The sequence below is a fragment of the Amia ocellicauda genome, chromosome 22, assembly GCF_036373705.1.
Source record: "Amia ocellicauda isolate fAmiCal2 chromosome 22, fAmiCal2.hap1, whole genome shotgun sequence".
NCBI classification, from domain to species: Eukaryota; Metazoa; Chordata; class Actinopteri; order Amiiformes; family Amiidae; genus Amia; species Amia ocellicauda.
The window spans coordinates 6982164-6997533 of NC_089871.1; the positions used below are offsets into that span (position 1 = coordinate 6982164).

At 44.0% G+C, this 15370-nt stretch overlaps 1 protein-coding gene across 1 annotated transcript in view; it reads right to left on the reverse strand.

Moving 5' to 3' along the window:
• Window positions 1-172: 172 nt before the first annotated feature.
• Window positions 173-15370, reverse strand: part of lhfpl7 (LHFPL tetraspan subfamily member 7) — a 78992-nt gene continuing 63794 nt past the window's right edge. The window contains exon 3 of the mRNA XM_066695758.1: window positions 173-2765. Within this exon, the coding sequence (XP_066551855.1) occupies window positions 2539-2765 (227 nt within the window). The 3' untranslated portion in view covers window positions 173-2538. The remainder of the gene's footprint in view (window positions 2766-15370) is intronic.

The window sequence follows — 15370 nt, forward strand, 5'->3', positions numbered from 1 at the left end:
GTGTTCAACTTTTTCAAAATGTTAGGTTTTAGGGAATATTTTATTTGTAAAGCAAAAGCACAGAAACAGTAAACATTGTAGGGGATATTCAACGAAAAACATACATTTAGACACAGATTATGTCATGTATTCTGAAATATACATTGTAAAAATAATACAGTTAGGATAATAATCATAAAAAAAGCCTGACAATTAGTTTATTTACAACAAAAACATACAATGGAGATTGAATACTACTACAGTGTACAAAACAGTGTTTCACCAGTGTTAGACTTTTACATACAATGTACAACATACAAGTAAAACACAATTCTGTGCAGTAACCACAGAAGTTAAAGTAGTAAAGAAAAGCATTGGAGGTTTTAATAGTCAGTTGTTTAGATGTTTGTCAGATTGCTTTGTGTTTGTATTGACCAGGCCATGAATTATTATCAAATTAAGTCACGTAATTATTCACGTATTTCTGGTTATGGGTAAAGTACATGAACCCCAGGACTGAAACCCTATGAATATAACTATTAACTGGAAAAGACAGAGTTGATATTTTTGAGTTTGATGCGATAATTGAAAATGTATATCTGGGTTTGTATTACAATGGACAGAATAAAAAAAAACCGTTTCTGTAATGTAGAGAAAGGTAGAGTAACAGTTGAGCCATTAGCTTACTTTCAGTACATCAGTCTTCTTGCCATGCTTACAATATCACTGACAGTGCTTCAGAAAAATTCGTCCCAGTTCTATTCGGACAAATACTGCACCATTTACATCTTTGACAAAATATTAAAGCAATGACTGAATATGGAGACAACTGTGTCACTTACTGTAAACAATTAAAATGTAGGTGAATATAAGGGCTCTTGGATAGTTTGTTGTACTTTGTGTTGGAGCAGCGTGGACATTTGTGTGTAGAACTTAGTGTAGCCACACCCCCCAACTGCTGAAAACAGCTTCTTTGTAAGTTTGTCTTGCAGGTCCACATTGTACGATAAGAAACATTACAAAATGCATCATACACATCATAGGAAAAAGTGGTTTTACAGGACATTGTACACAGAATATCAGCGGTTATTGATGAAAACCTGATTACAGCATCAAAGTTACTTGTTTTCAGTTACAATTACAAAGGCACAAGTTGGTTAGGTCAGAAGAAGTTTTCAAACAAGCAACAATTGTTTTGTGGTGACTCACCCCAACTTTATATGCATCCAAATCCAATGCAGATTTGCGTTTCCTTGTCTGTATGCTATTGTTTTACAGTCTGACACCAATGCAGTAAAAAAAAAAGTGAATCCATTTGGGTAGATATGAGTAAAGAGACTCACATTTTCGCACTGGAAGTAGGGATGTGGGTTCACGATATTGATTCCAGGTCCGGATTAAATGCTTTTGACCAACATGCTTTTCCAAAATGGCATTTGGATATTGACCTCTCCTGTCAATACTCTCCTATGCTGTGCAATACTTTCGGAAGAAACAACATGGAATATCTTGTACACAGAGATGTTAATAACAGGGAACTGGGTCGGCAGGCGGCAGTGTTTCAAGGTTTCAGTCAAACACCTTCATAAAGTTATAAAGGTAATGATGTGGAGGGAGGAATGAAACCCACTGCCTGAACATCGTGGCATCGGCTGTACCGCTTTCCAGCGGTTTTCTAACGGTCTTGATTTCACGTGTGTTTGCTGTGCAGAATTCATATTTCATATCATGCCTCCTATTTACAGAACACTCCCAGTTTTTCAGTAGACATCTCCCACGCTTTGACCTCTCTCTCTGGCCCACAGCTGTCCCATGACACCGATCTCCAGAATCCATCTTTGTCATTTCTTTTGTCTTTCCTTTGACTTCATCAGTGGCAAAATCCTCAGTTTCATATTCAAATGTCACTTTTAAATTCCCCCTAAAGACAGTTTCCTTACAAGAGTTCACAGATATCCATTATGTTAACTATTAAAAGTCCCTGAAGGTGTGTTTTTTCCCCTCTGTAACACAATTTCCGCTCTCCTCGTCACCTGGTCTGTGATTTCTCCCTGATAGCAGAATTAGTTGGTAAAATCTGGAATGTTTTTTCTTTGTGTTTGCGTTTTCACTGTACACTGGTTTTGATAGGCATATTGGCTACCTGCTCGGACTTCTTAAACATACGTCTGCATAAATAAGAAACTTATAAAGTAAAAATTGTTTAATGATCTTGAATTGAATACTTACAAATGGATTTACTATTCAGTATTTTGTAAGGATCATTATTTGCTCTAGAGTACTGTGGGGGCTGTTTGTTATACAGTAACTGTATGGTCTTACTTAAAATGCCTAATGATACTTCCTTGAACCACACAAAAGTAGCACAAATGAACTCATGTTAAACCATATTAAAACCAAGTTTGATATTAATAACTAAATATGGGGGAATAAAAGCTTACCACATGGAGGAAGACTATAAGTATACTTTGGGTCTGTTGACATCTTGCATTCTGTTATCTAAACAAGTGCTTTTGCTTAAATGATTTTAGTTTTCTTCAATGGGTCGAGACGGATTTACTATAAAATGGTGGGCAGGGGGGTTGGAGACGCATGCTCTTTAGGTGCATATTTTGCAAAGAAGGGCAGGAACAGTGTGAGCATCACTCCCACGATGGCCAGCATGTAGCCCCACCCGATCTGGCACTCCCCGGCATAGTAGATGCTCGAGTTCCCACAGAATGACTTCACCAAGGTGGAGCTCAGTCCGAAAGGGTACACCAGCAGCCCGGCGGCCATGATGAAGACTGAAAGAGAAAAACAAAGAAGGAAAAAAAACTTTAAAGGACTGAATCTCATCTAGGCATCTGTATTCATATTAAACTAGAGCAGTGGCTCAGATACACACGTCTCCTGTCCTGCGCTAAGTGACCACAAGGTGGCAATCAAAGGTGGATTATAAATCAGTGTCTCTTTGCAATGCCAAGCAACACGCCTGTGCCCTCCGATCTTTGGCAGCCACAGAGATATGAAATTCAATAATCAGATTTACTAATATGTCTCCCGAGCTGCACTCATAACAAATAATGGTCAATAGGGATGTTTTCCGGAGAGGCACTTCCAATAAAACATCACAACCAAGGGTTTCAAATTAATAGGAGTCTGATGGACAATGAAGATGAACAAAAGTAGAGAAAGACGCAAAGAGAAAGGGGTTACAGAATCCCATTAGGAGGAGTCTGGTCCCTTCAGTGCCAAGGCTTTTGCCCAACCTGAGAATTGAGCAGGCGTTCACCGAGACAACTACCTTCTTCCTAAAAACCCTCTTATAGTCGAGCTCGGCCTGAAATGGGTCTTCAGCTATTGTATGGGAAGGAAAACGCTTAAACAAATGTACAGAATAATCAATTTTGCACACTCGATGAGGCAAAGTTGCTGGCATACAATTAAACTGGCATTAAAAGGAAGAGGCATTCAGCAATAGAGAAAATATTAAATTAAGTACCATTTAACAGCACCATCAAATTACTTCATATTAGCTGATTTCATATTCCCAAACATCGCCGTTTTAAATTATCTTACAAGAAAACAAACTGCAGAGAGGATCCATTAGAGAATAGTTTTAAAACCAGTTCTTTTTTCTTCCTAGGCGAAAGTCAGAAGGATGTTTTCATATTGCATGGGGGGCAGTTCTCAGTGACTGGCGGAGGCAGGTTAATGTTTCCCAGTGTGACCTCATTATACTCAGCTCTTTGAACCGATACCCTCCCCCTTGCTCTGAAGGCCACTCTGCAAAATGGCCCGTATTTATCTGCATGAGCCAAGCTTTTCAAGCGTGGTGCTAATGAGTGTTTAATGGCATTCTCTATCAAACCATCATTCACTTTGTATAGAGTACACAAAGAAGCCGTCGAGCTCTGGTCGCCCACTTTATCCTAATAAAGCGCGCTTAACCGAGGGTTTAAACAATACTAATAATAAAATATATATAAATCACCCACGAAACAAAGAAAATAGAAATGTAGCACATACATTATGCATGACAGATGCAAGGAACGGACCTGCAGTGTTTCATAACTAGCAGGCTCGATGGATATGCCCATGTTCAAAGCTTTCATTGTTTTTGTGATATGACCCTGGGAAGATTTATAAACCTACACAGCTTATCTATTAACTGGATCCTACACTTAAGCTGTTGAATCCTCAAAATGCTATGAAGGGCACGTGATGATGTATCGCTGGTGCGGAGCCGGATGCTTTACAACAGGCAAGGTTAAAACGGGAGAATCTATCCCTTGTCAGATTAATAAACCACCGACTGGATCTCAGAACAACAGAATAAAGTACATTTCAGCTGCAGAGCTTGAGAGAATGTTATGAATGGCTCCACAAGCGCTTACAAAAAACCTGCACATCTGTAAAGCTGCGGAATGTGTCGAACACTGTATATGTGCGTGTGTGTGTATATATCTATCTAACAGAGATGAAGGGCTTTCAAATCACAAGTTTTGCAGGTGAAATCTTGCGGAAAATTGCCTTTCAGTTTTTACCAAAGCAGGTCATTACTTCTGTTCCCAGCGAATCTTTGACATCTTGGGCCGTGGAAACAGACTTGTGGACCAGCAGGGAGAAAGACACTTTAAAAAGGTCTCAGAGTGACAGATACATTTCACAGGAGGCTGAGTGTGATGTATACAGACACACACAAACACATACATTTATATATTACATTTAATTTATAGTTGTGGAAGCAAGTTTGCATGTCCCTGTGTTTTGCCCTGTTTCTACATTACAGTCCATACACTGAATTACCTTTGTATCTCATGCCTGCATTGTCCCATTGTCAGGGCTTGGTAACCAGAGGGTTATAAAGGATAGTTTTGCTAGTTGGAATGAATCCCCTACACAGCACTACAAAAAGATAGTATATGACATGAACAACATGGAGGCATTAAGAAGCAGTGTCACGGCACACCTAGATCATTACATGGTACATAAAGATGTCTAATCACCATCTGCACAAGAATTCCCGTTAAATTCCAAAACCCTGATTATCTGGACATACGGCAAACTTGTTTTCCTAACATATGGTCTATTGATTAAAAAAAAAACTAACTTTATTGGCCTGTTTTCTGCCAAGTATTGGCATGCATTACAGTGAGTTACTCCATTCAGGTCTGTGCACTACTCTGCTCCTTTCAACACCTGGCATCTGTAAATCAGCTTCCACCCATGCAGAGAAGATACAAATGGCCCAGTGCCAAACGTATGCAACAGTGTAACCCTGGCCAATACAGCCATTATTCAATACAATCGCCAAGACATAAAAGAGAGGCGAAAAAAGCATTTAAAACATATTTTGCCATGAGACGTTCCCTCGGAACCTCTCCAACCATCAATTCATGACATATGTATGCTATACAGTGCAGACAGCAGGGATGGAAATAAGACGCCCATAGCGCTTTGATTTCAGGATCCTTGCGCTTCCATACCCCCCCCAGCTTACTGCAATGGTGTTTAATACTGCACATCTTTCAGTGGGATAGCCACAGACGCCACAGAGGTAGCCATTGCGGTACTGTGACTGCCCGTTCCTGCCAGGCACGCAGAGACTCTCCCGGATGCTGCCTGCTGATCTGGGGGCGGGGGGTAGCTGTTAGCAGGTAATTGAAAACCCTGATCTTGTTCACCTTGAGGCTCTGACAGCAGCTATTTAGTGGACCCCCAGCTGGCACAGAAGCCCCGAGCTGCCGGCAGAAACCGCCTCCAATGAAAGCTCGGCATCTGACCAGCAGACTCGCCATCTCGCGTACCGCAGCCATAATAAGCTTATGATAAATATGTTAATTTAATTATGCGCTGCTAAGTTCTTCTCCTCCGGTGGCTACCATCAAATCTGTCCTTCATAATGAGCGGCACGGAAACTAGATTGCGGAGGAAACTCAGGCTTTTGGTATTAGTGCTGGTGGTGGGGTGGATACATTTCTGTGGTCTTTTCAAATAGAGCTGCCTTTCAAATCAATCTGCCAAATTCAATTAAACTACGATTCAACACACCGCTCCACCGGCACTGTGGGAAACGGCTCCCAGAGACCGAGCCTAAGTGGCTTTGGACTGAGAACTCAAAAGTGCCACGATGGTTAGAAGAACCACCAGTCACTACCACCACAACTGTGCAAAGGTATAATTGCCATTCGTAAGTGAGGCTCTGATGTTTTCCTCCCTGTACCCTCACCCAGGCCCTCGGCTTTAATTACACAGCAGGTGCAATTAAGATTTAATAGGATCTGCCAACAGATACAACCTGACTGCCTCCAGGGGTTATTAACCACTACGAATGAAGTACAAACTGAATATAAAAGACTTCCCATCTATGTGTGAAACAAATATTTTCTCTTCTGGGTATTTACCGTTGGCAGGATTTCAATGCTCTACACAGACGATACACATGCAAACACCAGCAACAAAACAAACAACAACGAAGAACAAAGGCCTCTGCTAAACAATGCTATTAATTAGACTGGCTTTCAGATGCACACTCTCGTGGCGGCTATTCATCGGGGAGAAGATGAAGGTAACTCTTTAACTGCACTTTAGAGGCAGGTTAACACACTAACAAACACAGTTAGTGATGCGGAATTGCCGTTAAAACGCAATTACAGGGAGTTTAAATTGCAGTTTGCTGAACAGCTGCGGGGCAGAGAAATCAGTCAGTGTACCAATGTCCCACAATCCCATTCAGCTTCCTACCGACACACAACTGACTACTTCCACCGTGCCTAGCCTTGGGCAAACTATGAAAGTAAAAACACAAAACAAATCATACACCACCCAGAGCTGTGGCTGCATACACTCAAATTGAGAAACACGGATTTATAAGGCGGCCGAGATCACAGACTTCACTGGACTGGCAAGGATTTCAAACACAAACGCACACAACCAACCAAGCTCAACACACAACCCCCCCCATCAACTCTCTCAGCCTGACTCTCCGAGAAAGCCTGCCATGGCTGCTGCTGCCGCTTCTGGGATTTCACCCCCATGACCCCGGTGTTGCCAAGTGGAAGAGAAGACCTCTCACCGCGCCCTCCATCAGTCTCCTGGCTGCCGGGTGAAGACATTTTCGACAGGCCTGTGGTGCAGCAGCCTCGTAAACATGCTCCCCTCAGACTGGGCTACAGGCGAGGAGCTGACGAGGTGCAGTATAGCGGATTTAACCCCTTCCTCTCCAGACCAGCTAGGATTTGTCCATGTTTTCCCTGGACCACTGTGAACAGATGCCTTTGCACCCTATTTCTGCACGGGCTGGTGGTGGGTTTATAGTGTCGAGTGAGCTGCACGTTGTTTCTGGTTCGGTTGACGCAAATACCAGCATTGTTCCGTTAAAAAAACCATTAAAATAAACATGAAATATAAATATATCGGTACAATAACTCAATCAGCCCCACAGCAATCCTCAACAAGCGTTATAATTTTGAATTAACGAAGTGTCTGTTTACATCAGGGGCTTATCTTTCATCTCCATAAACACAGCACGTGGCACGACCAGGAACAAGCAAGTACAAATGCGAGAAGAAAAAATAGCAGATGGTGCAGTTTTGAGAAATCTGTGAATTTGTAATTTATTTTTCTCTGTGTTAGTATTTGGGGCACTCCACGCAAACAGCAGACACAGTGAGCCGATGACCCGAGGGCGAGGATGAAACAGAGCCGTTTCCTCAGTAGCCGGGACAGGTGATGTCTTTCAGGAGAGATAATAAAACCCTCCAACAGGGGTGAGAGCCGAGGTGGCCGCCGGCATTACACAGCGACTCCCGACGTCTGCATCCCTGCCTTCCCGGCTGATTAGAAAAAGCTGCCCCTCCACAGGGCTCATTTCACACTGCCGACCCCGGTGGCCAATAAATCTGGACGTCTCCGATCTGTTGGGAAGTAATTGTCAGCTCTGAGGGATGATCATGGCCCTCGTCCCCCGCACCAACCGCCACTACCAAGCAAACACATCACCGAACACCTAAAGACATCTCCAGCCCCCATCACAGCATCCCAAATGGAGAGGGGATTCGGCTGGGGATCGTACATTATGTCGTGTGGGGGTCTAGGGCGGCTGGTGTGTCTTTAACCTTAACCTCTGGGGTCAGCCAGTAGGCAGAACGACGATATCTTTGTCCACAGGCAGAGAGAAAGGGAAGGAAAAAGACATGGTGCTCCTTTTTGACCTACAGATTTTCCTTTCTAAGTGATAGGAAGATTTAACACTTTTACATACAGATTCCTCTTCCAGAAATGGTAGAGAATGCTGCCTATGTGAGGGGAAGGAAACAGCAACAAAAAACCGTCCACTTCAATCATTTTCAATACTAAAGGCTAAAACAAATATCTTGGTGGCAAACCAGCAGTTGTAAAGGTCTAGTGTTATATCGTATTATTTCTGCCAGATAGCTGTGGCTGTCAGTCATCTCTTAATTGAATTACATGCTGGAAATCCCCGTCTCGGTAGCCTGTTAAGGAGTTAAGTGATCCAAATCCTAGTGAAGGCATACTGTAGCTTTGAGAGCCTTAAGGCATCAGGGCAGCTCTGCGCCGGGAGAGGAGAACTCGGAGGTGGGATCCCCGGCACAATGCCATACACTGCCGGAGAAAAGAACGGTGGACACAAACGTTAGGCGGCAATGACTTTGGGATAACTCTGGTTATGAGTGAGTTAAAGGAATGATTAATGACCCCCACCACCCCTTTCTTAATCATGAAGGTGCAATTTACAGATTTACAGAACTTCTGATACAGTGTCAGGTATACCGGCAAATCAGACACCTTTGTTACTCACCCACGTGTAAAACAAATGAGGAACCCAGACACAAAGACCACTTGCTTTTAATCGACTTAATCCCACGAATCCTTGGGAAATACCTGCACCACCGTGGTAAAATCAGTAGTACAGTAAGCATGGAATCTATCTGCTCCGAGTTTCTGACATTCATCCTCCAGATGATGGAGCTGAGCCCAGGCTTGACAGTGGTTTGTCGACAGCCCTGACAGAAAAAAACATTGCCGTGCACAGTTTGGGGCCAAGCGAAATGGCACTCTCATTGCAGAAACCTTCAGAGCAGAACGCACATTGTTCATCAGGGCCCGAGCATGAGCACAGCCTGTTTCGCCCACAGCGCCGGTGAAACGATATTTACTGCCGACTGCCTGCAAAACCAGACCACCGCAGAGTATTTACTGATAGTCAAGAGCAACACCTGCCTGGGAAGAACAAAATTGCCTCTCTATCAATGTCTGATACTCCTGAATGCCGGGACACACAAACACTGCCACCTACAACGACGTTTGATACGGTCACAACTGTTTTCTAATGTGGCAAAGGCTAAGCCAGCAAATTATTATAATTAATACATTCTGTAGTTACCGTTAAAGGCTTTGTTGAAAGCTAAATGGGGAGGGGTACTGCTGATGTTGTATATTAAGTTCAACAATCAATATGCTTTCCACTAGCCTGATTCTGAGGCTGTCAAAGGAGCGGAGAATATTTCACAGATGATCATTCTAGCACTGGGAGAAAAAAAAACGCATTGAAAACACCCTCACTCCACTTGGGAAATATTTGCACACACTGCGGATAAAAGATTTTGCTTACACTAGGAGGACGTTTTCATTAAAAGGCATAAACAGAATAAATGGTGAATAAATTAATACACAAATGAATAAATAAATACAAACTGTGTGGGAGGCAAGTTCGTATGCAGTTCTTGCGAACGAACGCCTGAGTAGAACAAGATACTGATGCGAAGAGAGAAGAATCTTAAAACCAGCTTAATATATATCTCGCCCTCGGGCCAGAAACAATCCGAGTGGAAAGCTCCCGTCCTCTCCTCGCGATCACAAGCACAGAGTTTATGCAACGGCGAATACTCCAAGGAGGCTGAATAGCTCGGCTCCGCAACACATTTCAGCCGACGCACTCTTGCTTCCCGTGTATCTGAAACTGTTTTAATGAAAACACTTCCCGTCGTTCCCAGACTCGTGAAATGTACATGTTAATATTTCTTAAACGCTATGTATCTTGGAGGGTGGGGGGAGAAAGGACCAGTAATTTTCTAAACAGACTAAACAGATGTGCTTGACTTACGGGCTACCTGGCCTTCTTCTGACAGCTCTTGTTGCTGCAATTAGCTGCTGTAGGACTGCAGGTCTCAACACCACAAACATACACAAATGTGTACACAAACGTGGAAGACTCAGCCGTCCGACCGAGCAGGTGTGGGGTCTATCGCTGGATGATCGGTTTCCGGTCTATTCCCGGGCCGCACAAATGGGATATGATGGGCAGCATCTGTACAAACACAGAGGGCTGCACCGCATGATGTTTTGAAATAATACAATTACTTGGGTAAAGACTCGGCCCACGTGGTATCGGTGATTAGCATTAACATTCCGGTAAGTGAATAGCACACGCAGCCCTCCTGCTAATTGACATGTACAACGAAGCGGACGTGATCCCGTCTGCCGGAGTAACTGCTATTATTCTGCCAGCGTTCGAGGGAGGATAAAGGAATTCATTTTCGTTCACCAGTGGGGAGTGAGGTGTTGATGGCAGCGTATGCCAGTTATAATACAGGTACCAATTACAGACTCTGGCAGAATTAAATTTGGCCTTGAAATAAAAAGAAATTGCACAGCAAAAGAGCAGCATCGATGCTTTGGCCCGGTTAAAACAAAGAGAAATATTGTTTTCCGATAGGAAGGTACATTCTTTCTGTACAGATTCTTGGCTTCGGAACAGCCTCTTCAATATTGCATGAGAGCAAAGATGCCGTCCAACCAGCAAGGGGAATGCACTGAATCTAGTCCTTGTTTTACACACCAGGGATGTAAAGCAGGTGGTTAGTTAATATGTACCATTCCCTCGGTCAAGGACCTTAAATGCCCTCCGGGGAGATGATAACAGGCAATGCTTGCAAGAAACATGTTAACCAAGCTGACTTCTGTACACCTAGTTGTTGCTCTAATAACATGAATTAAACAAAAAAATAAAAAGTAAATTTTAACCTTAATGTTTTATTCCTGACCTTTCCCCCCATCTGGGAGTGCTTAGCTAAGTGACTGGAACGAGAAATATCTCCTACACTGAGTCGGGCAAATCTTTCCACCATGACTAATTAAGACACCAGTTTAAAGAGATGTATTTAATTGTGGGAAGCTTCCATGACAGCTGTCTGTAGCACAGCACACATTCACAAATACAGGGCCCAAACTCATCCTGATTGACCTATTCAGGGGCCCGACTGCAAACCTCCCATTAAACCTGCGCCTTGTGTGGTTCTGAGTACAGTCGGAGCTTTTCTTCCCAGCTATAAAACCCAGAAGATGAATTATTGTTTGGCTGTGTCTCTCTCAAAGCTAACAGGTGAGTTTCTAAAAGTAGCCGTGAAAGTTGTAAGTGTTTTGATCTTGTTGCTATAGAAACAGTCTTGGCTGAGATTTATTTGGATGTAGACAAAAGTGAAACAAAAAAACTTCCCCCTCAAAAAACACATCGATCTGTTATATGTCACCGGGGGAGGAAACAAACGCATTTATATAAATTTATACCCGTGCAGCTTTTATTCCAAACCCTGCCACATTCATGGGTAATTTATGGCTCCCTGAAAAGAGATGAGTGCTCCCTCTTTCCAGGGTTGAAGGAGGGGAGGGGAGTTGAGGAGGAGGCATTAGGTTTTTAAGCAGGAGTGCCTCCGTTCAGCACACATTCCTGACACGGGAGAGAGAGTGAGAGAGAGAGGGGGAGGCCACAATAAAATTTTCCACTATTAATAAGCTCTTCAGCAGCATACAACGTGTCCTTGTCACCGATGAGAAAGTGCTTTGTGTACATGTACGTGACGATGTCATCATGCTAACAGCGGCAGGTAATAATGACTGGAATGTCAAGCTGCCATTTTGATCCGCAGCAGAGAGACCATGGCTGGAAACGAACAGTAGCCCGTTATCATCCTGTTCATGCTGTATGTGCCCAACCACAACCACACAGTCTTACTGGGACAGGCGATACAGCAATGGATATAGAACCTGGTAGGTGAGAGACACAGTTTGTTCTGCATTGCATAAATAAAATGCATTTGAGGCAATGGTTCCACAGACAAAATGTTTTGATGTTGACACAAGATGACACATCCAATCCATACTGGTAGGTGTAGTATATACACCGATCAGCCATAACATTATGACCACTGACAGGTGAAGTGAATAACACTGATAATGTCGTTATCATGGCACCTGTCAGTGGGTGGGATATATTAGGCAGCAAGTGAACATTTTGTCCTCAAAGTTGATGTGTTAGAAGCAGGAAAAATGGGCAGCGTAAGGATCTGAGCGACTTTGACAAGGGCCAAATTGTGATGGCTAGACGACTGGGTCAGAGCATCTCCAAAACTGCAGCTCTTGTGGGGTGTTCCCGGTCTGCAGTGGTCAGTACCTATCAAAAGTGGTCCAAGGAAGGAAAAGCGGTGAACTGGCGACAGGGTCGTGGGCGGCCAAGGCTCATTGATGCACGTGGGGAGCGAAGGCTGGCCCGTGTGGTCCGATCCAACAGACAAGCTACTGTAGCTCAAATTGCTGAAAAAGTGAATGCTGGTTCTGATAGAAAGGTGTCAGAACACACAGTGCATCGCAGTTTGTTGCGTATGGGGCTGCGTAGCCGCAGACCAGTCAGGGTGCCCATGCTGACCCCTGTCCACTGCCGAAAGCACCTACAATGGGCACATGAGCATCAGAACTGGACCACGGAGCAATGGAAGAAGGTGGCCTGGTCTGATGAGTCATGCTTTGGGCAATGCATTGTTGCAGACCATGTACACCCTTTCATGGACATGGTATTCCCTGATGGCACTGGCCTCTTTCAGCAAGATAATGCGCCCTGCCACAAAGCAAAAATGGTTCAGGAATGGTTTGAGGAACACAACAACGAGTTCAAGGTGTTGACTTGGCCTCCACATTCCCCAGATCTCAATCCAATCGAGCATCTGTGGGATGTGCTGGACAAAAAAGTCCGATCCATGGAGGCCCCACCTCGCAACTTACAGGACTTAAAGGATCTGCTGCTAACATCTTGGTTCCAGATACCACAGCACACCTTCAGAGGTCTAGTGGAGTCCATGCCTTGACGGGTCAGGGCTGTTTTGGCGGCAAAAGGGGGACCTACACAATATTAGGCAGGTGGTCATCATGTTATGGCTGATCAGTGTATTCTAAATACACTCACCTAAAGGATTATTAGGAACACCATACTAATACTGTGTTTGACCCCCTTTCGCCTTCAGAACTGCCTTAATTCTACATGGCATTGATTCAACAAGGTGCTGAAACCATTCTTTAGAAATGTTGGCCCATATTGATAGGCTAGCATCTTGCAGTTGATGGAGATTTGTGGGATGCACATCCAGGGCATGAAGCTCCCGTTCCACCACATCCCAAAGATGCTCTATTGGGTTGAGATCTGGTGACTGTGGGGGCCAGTTTAGTACAGTGAACTCATTGTCATGTTCAAGAAACCAATTTGAAATGATTCCACCTTTGTGACATGGTGCCTTATCCTGCTGGAAGTAGCCATCAGAGGATGGGTACATGGTGGTCATAAAGGGATGGACATGGTCAGAAACAATGCTCAGGTAGGCCGTGGCATTTAAACGATGCCCAATTGGCACTAAGGGGCCTAAAGTGTGCCAAGAAAACATCCCCCACACCATTACACCACCACCACCAGCCTGCACAGTGGTAACAAGGCATGATGGATCCATGTTCTCATTCTGTTTACGCCAAATTCTGACTCTACCATCTGAATGTCTCAACAGAAATCGAAACTCATCAGACCAGGCAACATTTTTCCAGTCTTCAGCTGTCCAATTTTGGTGAACTTGTGCAAATTGTAGCCTCTTTTTCCTATTTGTAGTGGAGATGAGTGGTACCCGGTGGGGTCTTCTGCTGTTGTAGCCCATCCGCCTCAAGGTTGTACGTGTTGTGGCTTCACAAATGCTTTGCTGCATACCTCGGTTGTAACGAGTGGTTATTTCAATCAAAGTTGCTCTTCTATCAGCTTGAATCAGTCGGCCCATTCTCCTCTGACCTCTAGCATCAACAAGGCATTTTCGCCCACAGGACTGCCGCATACTGGATGTTTTTCCCTTTTCACACCATTCTTTGTAAACCCTAGAAATGGTTGTGCGTGAAAATCCCAGTAACTGAGCAGATTGTGAAATACTCAGAGCGGCCCGTCTGGCACCAACAACCATGCCACGCTCAAAATTGCTTAAATCACCTTTCTTTCCCATTCAGACATTCAGTTTGGAGTTCAGGAGATTGTCTTGACCAGGACCACACCCCTAAATGCATTGAAGCAACTGCCATGTGATTGGTTGGTTAGATAATTGCATTAATGAGAAATTGAATAGGTGTTCCTAATAATCCTTTTGGTGAGTGTATATTCTATCATCATCATTTTAAAATGTATTTATTCATCTATTTTACATCAAATCCATTTAAAATCACTGTATAATAATTTGTGCTTTGCCGTATTTTCCCTCCCTGCTCCGTGCTCACAGAACAAAGCCCGTCTGCCTGGCGCTCCTCCATCGTTTACTTCAATGTGAAAAGACTGTTGACCTTGATGGAAGGAGAAAGATGTATTGAAAGGCATTGAGAGCTGACAACGAGCGCACGGCCAGTCGAGGAAATTAAAAGCCTGAGAGTGCAGCATAATTCATCTCTTGGACTCAAAGACGTACCGTCGTCTCTGCGTTCAGCCGGGCCAGAGCAGAAACGCCGCCTGTACGTGGCCACGGCTCGCTCTCACACAACGCCACACAGACGGCGGGCGGGTGGGCGGATTCATGCTTCTGCACTTCATCCGAGAGACAAGCTAAAAGCCTTTGTTGGGAATGAACGCTAACAGCCCCCTCCCTCTCTGCTTTCCAATCGCAGTGCCTTTAAATCTAGGGAACTAGGCTTTTCTTCTTTCTTGACAATATACTTCAAACCATCTGATACTCCACGGTCTTCAGAAGCCACGGCATCCCAGTATCCGGGGTTACACAGATTCTTGGTGGCCCCAAGGTTAATTACAGAGTCAGTGCTGCTGTTATCTTAATGCCAGGAGGGCAAAGTGGGGGGGCAGCAGTAGTGGAGAGGAACAGGGGAGTCAACCGTTCAAAAAGAAAGAAAGAAAGGAAGACTATGTCAACTTATGAAAGCAGGGGTTAAAACATATAATTCCTTCTGCTCATGAGGAAAATGATAAAGATTATGTGGATTAGTGGTGCAAGATGGTTCCTCTTATACATTCCTGTGCCCGTTGAATATTCATCTTGCAGTCGGTGTGTGAAGCCCGTGGTGCAGCCCTCCCGGCTCTGATCGA